The sequence below is a fragment of the Mchenga conophoros genome, linkage group LG3 (assembly GCF_057382185.1).
Source record: "Mchenga conophoros isolate Kocher_MC1m ecotype Shallow Benthic linkage group LG3, M_conophoros_male_GT1.1, whole genome shotgun sequence".
In the NCBI taxonomy this organism is placed as follows: Eukaryota; Metazoa; Chordata; class Actinopteri; order Cichliformes; family Cichlidae; genus Mchenga; species Mchenga conophoros.
In genome coordinates, this window is record NC_140528.1 from 81511791 (window position 1) to 81525549 (window position 13759).

At 40.7% G+C, this 13759-nt stretch overlaps 1 protein-coding gene across 1 annotated transcript; it reads right to left on the reverse strand.

Annotated features, from left to right (window-relative positions):
* Positions 1 to 262: 262 nt before the first annotated feature.
* LOC146580696 (mitotic spindle assembly checkpoint protein MAD2A-like) lies at positions 263 to 5972 on the reverse strand. Its single transcript, XM_085267479.1, has 5 exons — positions 5790 to 5972; positions 5337 to 5483; positions 3684 to 3804; positions 869 to 972; positions 263 to 795 (listed from the first exon to the last, which is right to left on the reverse strand). Exons 1-5 carry the CDS (start codon positions 5851 to 5853, stop codon positions 623 to 625), a joined length of 609 nt encoding a protein of 202 aa, XP_085123605.1. The 5' UTR covers positions 5854 to 5972; the 3' UTR covers positions 263 to 622.
* Positions 5973 to 13759: the final 7787 nt, after the last annotated feature.

Below are 13759 nucleotides of genomic sequence, written 5' to 3' on the forward strand. Positions count from 1 at the left end.
TACTAAACAAGCAATGAATGGATGGATGGATGTCAGTGTGCTTTCCAGTTATTAAAACACATTACAAAAAGAGTGCATTCCAAACTAACTTCTCTTTCTTGACCTTGATGAAAAGGTCAGCTTATACTATTGAAATGCACCCCAAGACGGCATCGTCTCAAGGCTCCAAAAACCATGTGATATCTTTTATACAATGCTCCAAAATAAATAACACGATGAAAAACCTTGGCACCTCCTGAACAAAAGAAAACCACAGAATCACTTCTTTGGGAAAAAGCAAAATGCATTTATTTATGTCATTTTATAAAAGTTCAACATATATACCACTATCTTCTAAAACAGACTGAAAGAATGAAAGAAAGCAAAAGACTAAAGAAAAGACAGTTGTTTTCTACAGACAAATGCCACGTGGCAGAAATATTTACATCAATGTAGAAAGAACACATTTCCTTCATGTCCTTATCATATTGACAAATAAGACACAGTGAAGCTCAACAAAGGAAAACAGGTCCTCGTTGTCCAGTCACGCACAGGCAGTGAACAAAGACACGGCAGTGTTAGATCTACTGGTTTCTATGAGAATCAGTGGTCGGTGCTGTAACAGCTCATGTGGTTTAGAAGTTTAAGCTGACTCAGTCTTCTTGTACGCCACCATGCTGTTCACCTTGTGGATCGAAGTGGTGAAGGAATGCAAACGCACCTCCTCTGGCTGGTCAATGGTCTGCGGCCCTGATTCTTCCCATTTATCTGGAACCACCAGGTCCTTGTCTGTATAAACCAAGAGGTCAAAAGCACCTGAGGGGAGGAGTTGAAATTATTACCCAACCACCACATCAAAGGCTCAAATGTCAAAAGTCTCATTACTCACATGGCGTCTCCAGCAGGGGCAAGAAAGTAACAGTGGCTGTTATCTGTCTGATAACTGAGCGGATCTCATGCTGAATTGTCTTAATGGACTTCTCTCTGGGTGCACTGGGAGACACATGAGAACTCAGTTAACATGCATTATTTATTAGTCAAACAATAGTCAGTTGAGTGTAATGACAGATGCTCATTTAACCAAATTACATAATCTGTTGTAAAGACTCTTCTAAAGTACAAATTTCATGTCATTTTATTGCAAAAAACCAAAACAAAAAAACTAATCCACTGCAAACATACAAATTCACATCTGTGTTGACAAATCAGCCAACCAACCCAAAGTCTGCACCATTCAACTCCTGTCAATAAGTGTAAGTAAACAGATCTGTCCAGATGCCTTAGAGCAGGGGTAGGCAACCTTTCTGATGATGAGTGCATCTAAAATGTCCTCAGAAGTCAGTGTGCCATATGATTGTATTAGCAAGAAATTGAATAACGCTCTATATTAACAGTTACACACTATATAGAACCACTTTATAGTTCGCAGCTTTCAGCTATTTTGAAACAAAAAAATAAAGACACTTTTCATCCATAACAGCAAATGAACTGTACAACAGAAAATACAAATGCTATTTATGGTCTCCTCGCAACAATGATAAGAAAAATAAACTGAGCCAATATGGCATGTTTGTTAATACACTCTGATCTCTGGTCTCCCACTCAGAGACACAGGGCTCCGAGCATCCAGCATTCAGACGGCTACCTGAGGACACTCTTCATGTGAGAGGAAATCTGCTCACACAGATATGTAGAACCAAATACTGTCAATAAGGCCTCTGTAATGTTTTGAAGACAGTTAAACTTGTCAGGTAGTGATGTCCAGCAGGTGAAAATGCAGCTCCATGAACACGCACATATATGGATTCCAGCTGCTTCGACGTTGCATTAACTGGCATTAACTCAGCCAGTTAATGTGAGACAAGTCTAGCTGCTCATTAAAGCTTTCTGGTTTGATCAGAAAATAAAACATTGGTCCAAACACCTGAAAGTCCCAAAAACACATTGTGAATTCTGTCTCAAATCTACAGATGTATCTGTGTATTTCTTCCTTCCCTTATAACTTCCCTTCAGCTCATTCATGTCACCTAAAAGGTAAACCTGTTTCTCCATCACCTGTTCGGCTCTGATGATTCAGTAAGGACATCTCCTGGTTTCATCTTCATGTTTCCCTCTCACCACATATCCAAACCGACACCATGACCAGCAGCTTTTACAGCTGTGGCTCCAGCAAACATCAGCTGATAGTAGAAATTAATGTTAAATAAATTCTAACAGCTGATCAAGCTTAAACATGCTGCTGTTGTTTAACGCGACATCCGGCAGTTTCCTCTTTCTGGCGCAAAGTGGGCAATAAAAAAACAAACAAGAGAGACGATCAGCTGATCATTGATCAGTTTCATGATTGAAGTAGCAACAGGAGAGGGAGGGGAGCGGATGAGAGAAGAAGAGGCAGCTGTACAGCGTAACGACAGAATAAATCCAGCTTTGTGTGTTTATTTTTTCATTGTAGCTGAAGTACGGGACAAACTGTGCTCCTTTTCAGCTCAATACGAAACGCGTAATATTTTCTCTGAATGCGGGACGATTCTTTTTTTTAACGGGGCGTTTGGCAACTCTACTAACTAACCTTATGAAGAAAATAAAGTTCACTATCAGTAACATCATAGCATCCACCCAGCTGTATAAACTCCGTCATGCTAGCTAGTAGCAGTACGAGTTATTCTGATTTAAGAAACTAAACTACTGATCTAAAAGATCCAGTGCTAATTGAAGAGGTCAGAGGAGAATTACCAAATTGGGTGAAGTTGACAGAATGGCTATATTAATTCTATACAGTAGTGCCAAGCATAAAAGCAGTCAGACTCACAACACACCTAATGTTGAGGCTCATGGGATGCAACCTAAGAAGCCAACAATGGATTCTCTCTTGCAAGCCACGGAAATCTGACACTGCAGTGGAAAGGGCTTATATAAAACTGAACACAACCTGGTCAGATTGCTACTGAGGCTGCAGATGACACACAGCATGAGTTCATGCTGCTGCAGGGGTTGACCTTAATTTGCCAAATACCAGTTAAGGTTTTAATATCATTGCTTGAGTAACAACAGCATGAATGTGCATCTAAGAACTGTGCAACACAATCATGTCAAGATATAGCAGATTCTCAAAAACTGTCCTTAAAGAGGAAGACGACTCCAGCAGAACCAGGCTCAGGAAGAGGCAGTCATCTGCTACAACTGATTGGAGAACAGCCTGGCAGCTCCTTCTCATACTGATCACACCAGCATTTGTTGTAAGCCAGCCAGCTTAATTATGTTGATCACTTTGGCACAAACAGCACAAAACTAAACGACAATTGGTTAGACTGTAGGCAGACCATTGCATCCTCCCTACTCCCAAATTCTGGCGGTAGTTTGATAAACCACACTCTTCGGTGGGCTGAGCATTATCATCTTTCATGTCCCAGATTGCCACTGGTTGCAGAATCTCATCTCAATATCTCTCTGTAATGAGACAAGCTAATCACTGTTGCAGAGTCCATGCGCACAGGTACTGCCAATCAGGAACCTGATAGTCCACACCTGGGGTACCTGAAGCTCAAAACAATTTATATAATATATCACTCCACTCAAACTGACGGTGGGGGAAGTACAAGTGCAACATGCCAGGTGTTGGAATTAGAAGACAGCAAATTAATGACCATTAGCATGGAGCCTTTAAAACAAAACAAACAAACAAAAAAGGTAATAGAGGTCCTGACCTGCTCTCTTTAGCCGACTTGTCACACTCAATGTCAAACTGCCATCTCTCGAGCACCTCGTTGGTTTCCAGACACGTGATCACCAACACCAGCTTTTGCACAGTGCACTCAAACAGCCACTCTGCAACACCAAAAGAGCAAGCAACACTTATTAAAGTTTGTTATGCAAAGTGAGAGGTAGTTAAATACCCTAAAAACATAATACAAACATGCACAGAATTTTGTATCCACAATAGTTGTGGATACAAAATATTGATCTCTTGGATATAGTATCCAAGAGATCACAATTTCTGTGAGAAAAATGATGATTGATTTGTATTCTGTAATTTCATTACTCTTAGCATTACACAATTGAGAGCTTGAGTGATTTGACATATGCACCCAAAAATATGAATATTCTGGTACGAATTACATTAAACTTGAACTGACAATTCAGAGATATTTACTCCATTTAGTTTTATTTACATTGCACTAAAAATCACAACAGTTGCTTCAAGAGACTTTATACTTTAAAGTAAAGACCCCACAGGCCTAAAAAGAAAAACAATCAGATGATCCCAGAACAGCAAGCACTAGGCATTGATGGGAATAAAAAAAACTTCTTTTTAACAGGAAGAAACCTGAGGAGGCAGCCATCAACAGTTGCATTGCATTGGATTTAGGAAAAACATAAAATAAAATATTACAATGGCATCACCTTGGACAGAAAAGGGTGCACCGATCTCCTTCCTCATTCACATACATAAGTATTTATGGCAAAATCAAAAATTGGTAAATCAAAAATTAAAAATCTAGCGTTTTTAACCAGAAATAGCTTGTAGTTCACCTGACAAGAGCCTAAGAGTAGCTTAACACAAATTTGTGTAACATGGGAATGGAAACTCACGTGTGCTGCTTTGTATGTTACTTAACATTGATCATAAGATGCCAGGTCATACCAATTAAAATCTCAGGCATGAGTCTCATAGGCATCTGCGTTCATCTTCAACATCATGCTGCTCTGCTGTACGTTAATTGCCCCTTGGGGATAAATAAAGTCTTTCCGATTCTGACTCTGATCTAATTCAACGCAACAAAAAGGGGAGGGGGAAATGCACCACCACGTGGCCCTACTCAGCAATCGCAACTAACAAGTTACTATTTATTGAGTAAAGACGATCACCGAATTAGCAAAATAAATTGACAAAATCATTCATTGTTCACAAACATCATCTTATTTTGTACTTCACTACGGATTTTGCCTTTACTTTGCCTTCTCCATAAAAATCCAAAGTCACTCCCCACCAAGCTGTGAGCTCAGTTCTCACCAATTACGTTTTTTCTTTTCTATCTGGTGTTCAAGGAAATCCACTTAAAGTAAAGTAGACTGAAGTTTTGTTTTTTTTCTTAAGTACAATATGTCCACATTTTTTTCAAGGTCTAAGAGTAAATATGTAAAACGAAGAAAAAAAGCATCTCCATAGTGACCAAAATAACCGTGAGTAAGATTTCTTGCCGTAAGCCAGCAGCCTTGTAGATATAGCTACAGAACTCGAAGCCCAAAACTACAACTGGAGTGCCTTCAGACCGCAGTTGGTTAGCTCACTCAGTTCCACAGTTATTCCACTTTCTCCTTAGTTGTGTCACGAGTGGGGAAGCCCACTATTGAGATACCTTTAAGTTGAGACACCACGTTAGTCAGATAGCTCTTCAGCTTGGGGTCGGTAGTTAGTAGGAGACTCAGGTCATAGTGGGTAACTCTGGTGAATGTCTCTGGAGGATAGATGCCCCGTTGGTACAAGATGCTGTTGATGCCGAAAGCTGTGAATGACAATGGGGAAATCAAAGGCTTCAAATACGCCGGAATTCCAGTATTCGTAAACTTTAGAGGCTTATATGATTCAAACTTGAAAGGCACAGAAGATTACAAAAACAACTACACAAGAAAGCGAATAACACGAGAGAAAACTAACTGGGAATCAATTAATATATTAGCTCGGTAGAATAGAAACGATGTATGGGGTACGTTCACGATTCTCAATAGAAGGGCAGACAACTAGACAGTCTTTACAAATTATTCGGTGTCGAAAACGAGCGACTAAAAGACGAAATAACAGAAATACTTACAAAAGAACTCGGCTACTAACTCCGCGCTTCCTTTGAGAGTAATTCCCTTCAACGTGCTTGTCATTTTCTTAACGCTTTGGTCTAGCTCTCAACAGTAAATAGATTGTACTCTTTATTTTCTTCTTCTTCTACGTCTACCGACTTCAACTACCCGCCACCCAGTTTGAATTTTGTCAGCTTCCACACTATTGCGCATGCGTGTGAGATTGCGTCGCGATTTTGATGACGTTTTAGGTTACGCTTACAATTACAATTTTTTCGACACTAGAGAGCAGTGTAGAATAATTAAAGACCTTTCTACCTTGTAATTGACTGTATATTAATGTAATGTGTCACTGCACAAATGACTGAATTAATAAGTTAATATTGTAGATACCACGTTTTGTTAATCCTAAAGGGGTCCAAACAACCATTGTATGCAGACTTGGAAAAGTCACTCTGCAAAACAGAAAATTGCAAAACAAAAGAAAGACAACTTCAGTTAATGCTAGCTTTTAAGTCTTGTTGGCTCTGTACTTCTCTTTTTGCTATGTTTGTCTATGTGCTATTTTTTTTAAATTATTATTATTATTTTATCATAGTTGTTTTTTTTCTCAGTCAGTAATTGTCTTTTTCTTTCAGGAGGAAAGCCATGCGGGACCTGCACACCTCCAGGACCACTAAGTGGGCAGATGAGATTTGACAAACTTCTTCCAAAATTAATGAAAAGCTTCGAACCTTCTTTGGGAAACTTGTGATTCATGAAAAATGGCTTCTTTCCAGCTGCAGCTGGTGTCATTAACAAGGTCCCCAGACTGACACAGGATATGAACACCACACATCAAACTGTCAGAAAGTATTTTTATTTACACATCTTTTAAAATGAACTGTGGTAACTCGTGGGGACCAGCCAGGCTCTGACTGAATTATCCACATGGGCCCATCTTTCTAGTGGGCCCACCACCTGTAGGAGTCAGGCGCTATTTTGCCTAGGGAGGGGGTGGACTGGTTGTAGGAGGAGGAGAAACAGCTGGAACTTACACCACAGGTTGCAAGATAGGAAATACACATGTGTGGCCTCACCTCAGTGGAGATATTAGGTTCTGAAACTAATCTTTTTGTGAAGTACAGCCCACAACTAGAGTTCGTTTTAATGGAAGATGAATGCAGAAAAGTGTATGCTCATATGCCAGCAGTTAGGTGCCTATATGTTAGGGTTCTCTCCAGTGAATAAGACATTGCTTCCTGCATCTTCAGGTTGGGGAATGGGTCCTGACTGTTTTGGACATTTGCACATATGCTAAACAAACAAGTTGAGCTGCTGCTTTTCTACAGTTGAGCCATTTGAGGTGGTTTGGGCACCTGATCAGAATGACTACGTTCCTCATTCTGATCAGAATGAAGTTCCCAAAATACCTCCTAGGTAAAGTGTTTTGGGAACAACCAACTGAGAAGAGATCCTTAGGCAGACTAAGAACATACTGAAGCTGGCTTGAGAAGATCTCAGTGTCCCACCCAGAATACCTGGAGGAGATGGCCAAAGAAAGGGAGGTCCCAGGGTCTCTGCTTAGACTGAAACAAAGGCTGCAACTGGGACCCAGATTAGCAGGAGAAAATAAATTCTATTCTCACTACTTGAGAATAGAATTACTTGAAGCCACACAACTCTGCATTAATTGCAGTCACAGACTATGAGCCACAGACCCTTGCACGCATCCTCACATAAAAAGGCTCAAGAGGATTAAACACATTCAATGGACCCATAACAACACATCCTTCCATAAACGACCTTTTTCAAGTTCCCTATAGATGTTCTAAAGCACTTCTTAATGCAATCCCTTCAGCTTTCCTCCTAGCTATAGGAAGTAACGAGTGTGTAAAACCACAGGAGTGAACTCATCACACATGTCATAGCCTGATGTCTTTTCCTCAACCACAAGCATGTTGCCATTCATCACTGGACTCTCCAAAAGCTCAGTAAAGTCTTTTTCTCTATGACACAATGTGCAGTCTTCAACTTGTATATCTTGCATCAGCTGATTCAGCATCCAAAAAGTTGTGACGCAGTGTGAAACCAAAATACAATGATTTGAAACCCATATTTTATTCATAATAGATAATAATAATAGACATACAGAACCTGTAAACAGGAAAAAAATGAGAACATTTTGATTTTGATAGCAGCAACAAATTGGGGTGGAGAAGCAGTGATGACCTTCTTGCCAGTGAAATATTTATCATATTTAAAATTGACAGTATTTTGTGCTGTTGACATCTGATATTATTTTATAATTGTGGGCAGTTGTGTGTTTATGTTACACAAAGGATTAATGTCAGACAAAGTGTTAGAATAGCAATACTGTGTGAAAGTTAGCATTTGATATGTTGTTTATCATAAGTTAAATTTTGGGTTAAATTATATCCAAATGTTTAATTTCATCTTTCTTTATCTTTTCAGTTGTTACTCTTCCGTAAAATGATTGGCCTTTTCTCATTGCAAAACCAGTATGCAGTCCATCACTCAGATCTGATTTTTAAAGTTTTTGCTGTCATTCCTGTGTGACCATTTTATTAACCAGTTTAAGTGGGAGATGGTAGGATAAACGATCAATCTATATTCCAGGTTGAATTAAACCAGTTGCAATCACAGTAATTAGCCACATGCAGGCAGTAAATCTAGAGACATAGTGTTAGGAGAACTGTAATCTCTCAAATAGTGTTGGTTGGCTTGAGGTCATTTGTAACTTCAGTCCAGCCCTCATCTCCGAGAGCCAAACTGGTATCACTTGCAAAGCTTCTGTTGGTCTGTATTAACAGCTCTCTGGTTTTGTATCAAAGGACTACAGTCCCAGTCATGTTTCATAATAGAGACTGTGGGTGCTGGCATCAAGCCCTCTCAGGAATTGTTCTGGCGCCATGAAACTCATACACTTCACTTGTTCTCTGTGCTTAAACATGTGATCAGACCTTAACCCTTAAGTCCCTACAGAACTGAAGAATCTGGCAAGAACACCAACAGATACTGGACTTTGATCAAAGCCTGTTAGCCATTTCGTTAGATGCGATCAGACAATTTAGCATTTTATAACTACTCTAAAAAACCTTACATAATCTTTTAAATGTAATGCAAATGTGTTAACAACTACACCACAGAGTCACTGATAATATTCAGCTCAGTTTTTAGCTAAATAAGCCAATGGAGAGACAATATTTTTATTGCTAAAATGAACATCTCTTAATTGAAAAAATATAGTACATTATATCTATATCAGATCTGCATCCGCTGAGCTGAATGCACTACGTTCATAATGGCTGATACCTGTGCCCAGCAAACCATGTGGGGCCTGTTGAGCTTTTCAGTCTGTTACTATTTTCAGAACCTGGTGGAGTAACTAGCAGATGCAGAGAAGGCCAGACTCAGTGGGGATGTCTGTTTAAAGGTCACCCCCACCTCCTGCATGCTGGTTGAAACATTTTTTATGCTAGGCCTCATTTCAGCTCAGAAACTATAACACAAACAGGTAATGACTTAAATTAATTTCAGAATTAGTAAATGTATAAATAAAACTGAATTGAAGTTTAGTCTATCACAACTGTTTGTTTATTTTGTGTTTCTACAAATATAGGAACACACATCCCACTGTGTTGTGAGTTGTGTGAGGGAAGGTGACTACATGCACAAAAAATGGGCCATTCTTATTGAGGAAATAGCTTTCTAATAACCAGGTGTTATCTGTCTTTTGCCTCCTAAGCTTCATCTGGTGGTTCTGGAACAAAGTCTTCACTTCTTAAATGAGATTAATAAACACCACAGTGAACAGTGACCAGGAAGTGCACGTGGAATACATATTGTATTGTCTTTCATCAACATTCATAAATCCCATTGTTTGTGTGTTAGACCGGGCATACAGCCAGTTTCTTCATTTCAGTTGTGTTGAGGTACAGCTTAGCACTGAAGCACTGAACAAGATGACAAGGTTGTCTGGATCTTTACTTCTGAATTAATCACAGAAGTAATGCTTGGCTTCTATGGGGCATGCGAGAGTACAGGAAATGAACTGTTAGTCTCTGGGAAGGCTAGCTTTAGACCCACTACAAAAGGATTTTTGTAAGAACAAAACACAGAAAGTTTAAAGAACCCTGAACTGTGCCTTCTGATCTAAGCTGTAAGTAGTTTTAGAAGTGATATCCAGGAGAAAAGAAAGTTGGTGAAATTGCTGCACTTTTAGAAAGTGAGTGTTTTGGTAGGCTTTTATGCACAGATTCTCAGCATATTTACTGGCCAGATCAGCTCTTACACTGGAACACACAACACTTTTTCACCTTTTTCACATTTCTCCTCTCCTGTAACCTGCAAGTGTCATGGTCCTGGGTCGTGTGACCCAGTGTGTTATGCTTAACCTATTTTGATGTTTATTGTTTGCTTAGGTTCTTTAAGGTAGTCCAGTCCTTTTTGTAATTATGTTACCCTTGCATTACGTCTCCCTTGCCCTTCGTGTGTTTATGTCTGTGTGTCTTGTACTGTCAAGTTCATGCTGTCAGTTATGTCACCTCCCCCTGTACTACGTCTCCCCGGTTCATGTCTCATGTTTCCTGTTTTACTTTGAAGGCCTGCATTCACTGTCTGTGTATTCAGCTCACTCCTCCTGTCCTGTCGTTAAGTTCATGTGTGTCAGCTGCGTTCCCATGTGTGGCCACTTCCCCTGATCATCCCTCATGTGTATTTAGTCTCTGTGTTTCTTACAGTCTGTGTCGCGTCGTCTGTGTTCCCACCCTCTGTGTTTCCATGCCTGGGCCCTGTTTCAGGAAGCCGGTTTGGAAAACTCAGAGTGAAAAACGACACTCACGGTTGAGTAACCCCGAACTGTCCAACTCGGAATATTCCGTTTCAGAAAGGCTGATAACAATTAGTTCAGTCAACGCAGAGTTGCTTTAACCCCAAGTGAAGCGCGCGGACGAGGATACATAAAGCCCTGATAAGCGGAGCACAGATTAAGCGAGTCACCATGGAGACGGAGGGAAAGAAGGCGCGGTCAATGTATTTCACAGCGCTTGAGGCCGAAATTCTGATGGCAGCATATGCCGATAACATGCAAATTCCGCGGAAAAAAGTAACACAGCCACAGCTGCAAAAGCATGCATGGCAAAACATAGCCGACAGAGTCAATGCGTGAGTGTTAATATAAACATTGATCTAGGGATTCCCACCCATTTAACACGTTATTTTATCATATGTTATTTTATTTGTTATTTTATACATTTTATTTTGTGATGTGATGTGAGCGCAGGTGCAACCCAACAGGCCCCAAACGTTCCTGGCAGCAAGTAAAAATGAAATATAAAAATATAGTCCAAACAGGTAAGGTGTAATTGTATTATGAGCCATAGTGCTTGGTCTGTTTGTCCCATGTAAATCAATTGCAGTTAGAGGCTACATTAATTTTCTTTCTGTAAGCACTTATTGAAATTATCTGAGCACATTACAAGTACATATTTGCTTACTCTGTATGCTCAAATGTGACCCGTTATAGCCAACAGAAAAAAAGCGGAGGCCCGAAAAACAGGTGGGGGTCCTCCACCACCACCACTCACAGAGGCTGAGCAGTTGGCCCTCAGCCAAAACAGTGGGCGCCCTGTGGCCGAAGGCATCTCTGCGGGGACATCCTCTGAGGCAATAACCCCGCAAGACACAAGTGCCTACATAAGGGGTAAATTCAAAATAATACATGATGTGCATACATCCTTTCTTCACAGTCACCTTTGCAGTGCTACTCATTCATTTGATAAACTCTTTACCATAATGGATTATTTTGTAGTGAAGTTATTTTCCGACTGATTTTGCCTTCCCTCAGCCTTTGTTGTCTTTGAGAGCATAATGACAATGAAGTGTAAGGTGATTGGTATGTTTGTTAATTGCCATTTGGTCCCTTGTAAGTTATAAGTGACCTGTATAAACCTCATATTCTATCAGTTGATGGTGATGGTGTACTGCATCTGGTGCAGCCTCCTGTTGAGCCAGACCAACATGCAGTTGTGAGTACTCTTAATACTCCACAGATTATATGAGTTTACAGTAGAACAGCAATGTTGTTAATTTCTTTACTACAGGAAAATAATGAAGAAACATTGACAGCTGTTACGGAGGAGGAAGCAACAGAGACACTTTATGAGGTTTACATCTTTTAATACTTTGTGTACAGGAAATACAGGCGACCAATAAAGCCAGTTGAACAAAAAATCTGTTTATTCTTCTTTCAACATGTTGAGGTGATGGGTCAAAAGAAATGATTGTGACATATGGTGTCTCTGACTGCTCTTCCATCTTGTATGTCCGTGGGAGGGTCAGGATGTTCATGGTTTGGATCACTGCTGATGTCTGGTTCAGAAGGACAGTGTTCTCCTCTAATTGTGGCAATGTTGTGAAGAATCACACATGCCACAATAATGTCACATGCCCTTTCTGGGGTGACCCTGAGTCTTTGCAGGCACTGGAACCGGGCCTTAAGCATTCCGATAGTCATTTCAATTCTGGCTCTTGTCCTGCAATTAGCCAGATTATATCGCTGCTGTGGGCCCGGTTCAGGGTCAGGGTAAGGGGTAAGCAAATAGGGTAAACATGGATACCCCCTATCACCAAGCAAGTAGCCAGTGAACTCTCCTAAGACAGAAGGGTACACTTCAGTTCAAATGTCCCTGAAGCAATTGGTCTTTATATATTTTAAAGTATTCTCAACTCACCATGTCCAAATTTTGTGCTCAGTGTACATTCACGGAATATTTGTGAGTCATGGACAGAGCCTGGCCACTTGGCTTCCACATTTGTGATAATGTTGGCAGCATCACATATGATCTTCACAGTGCAGAGAACACAAATTAGCATCCATTACTATAATGAAATGATTTGTTAGTTTGAAATGCTACAGGGAACTATGTACCTGTACATTAATGCTGTGGAAAGACTTCCTGTTCACATAGTCTCCTTCATTTACTGAAGGAGCAATGATTGGAATGTGAGTGCCATCTGTACAGCCAATCACGCCTGGGAACCCTGAAAATAAATGTACAATTTAAGTAGTAGTTCAAATATCACCACATCATACATTAAGTTTCGTTCATCCTGATACCTGCAATTTTGTGGCATCCCTCTTTGATAAATCTTGTGGGTCTGTGACCGGGGAACACCACAAACGTGTACAGGAGACGTTTCAGTGCAACTGTAACATTCCTGACTGCCGGACAGACGGTAGCCTTGGAAACGTGCTCAGCGTCACCAATATTATACAGAAAGCTCCCGTTTGCAAGAAACCGAAGTGCAATACAAATAATATGCAATGAACTGAGAGCATGTCCGCGATGTGTCACATGCGTAATATATGGCCTGAGGATGTTATCCAAATAACTTATAGATTGTGCTGAGAAACGGTAACGTTCGCACAGAAAATCATCAGGAAATGATAAAATGTCCAAACGCGCTCTGATCACTCTCTCCCGGCGGAGAACTCTGCGGAGAATTTGGGCTTCACGATCTACTGGCTCTTCAAGGAAGTGGCACGCCATGTCCGACACTTCCTACTGTCAGGTTTCCGACAAAGGGGCGGAGACAGTCAGGGTTAGTTGTAGTAAACCTGCTAGGGGGCAGGTTAGCTTCACGGAGTGTGTCGTCATAGTGACTCACTCAGGCTGCAGCTGAACTCGCTTTGTGAAACCGAAAACCCAGAGTTTTCGTTAACTCAGGGTATACTTACTCAGTTTTTCCACTAAACCGGCTTCCTGAAACAGGGCCCTGGTCTGTTGTCTTCCAAGCCATAGCCTCACCATAGTTTGTTCCCAGTTTAGGTTTTTGTTTAGCCACGCCATCCCTGCTGTATTTGCACACCTTGTTTTCAGCCATAATAAAGGCTCGCCTTCTGTTAAAGCTCGCTCCCGTCTGTTCACTTGTGTACGCACCTGGGTCCATTACACGCATTCTCCACTCGGTCCGTCACAGCGGA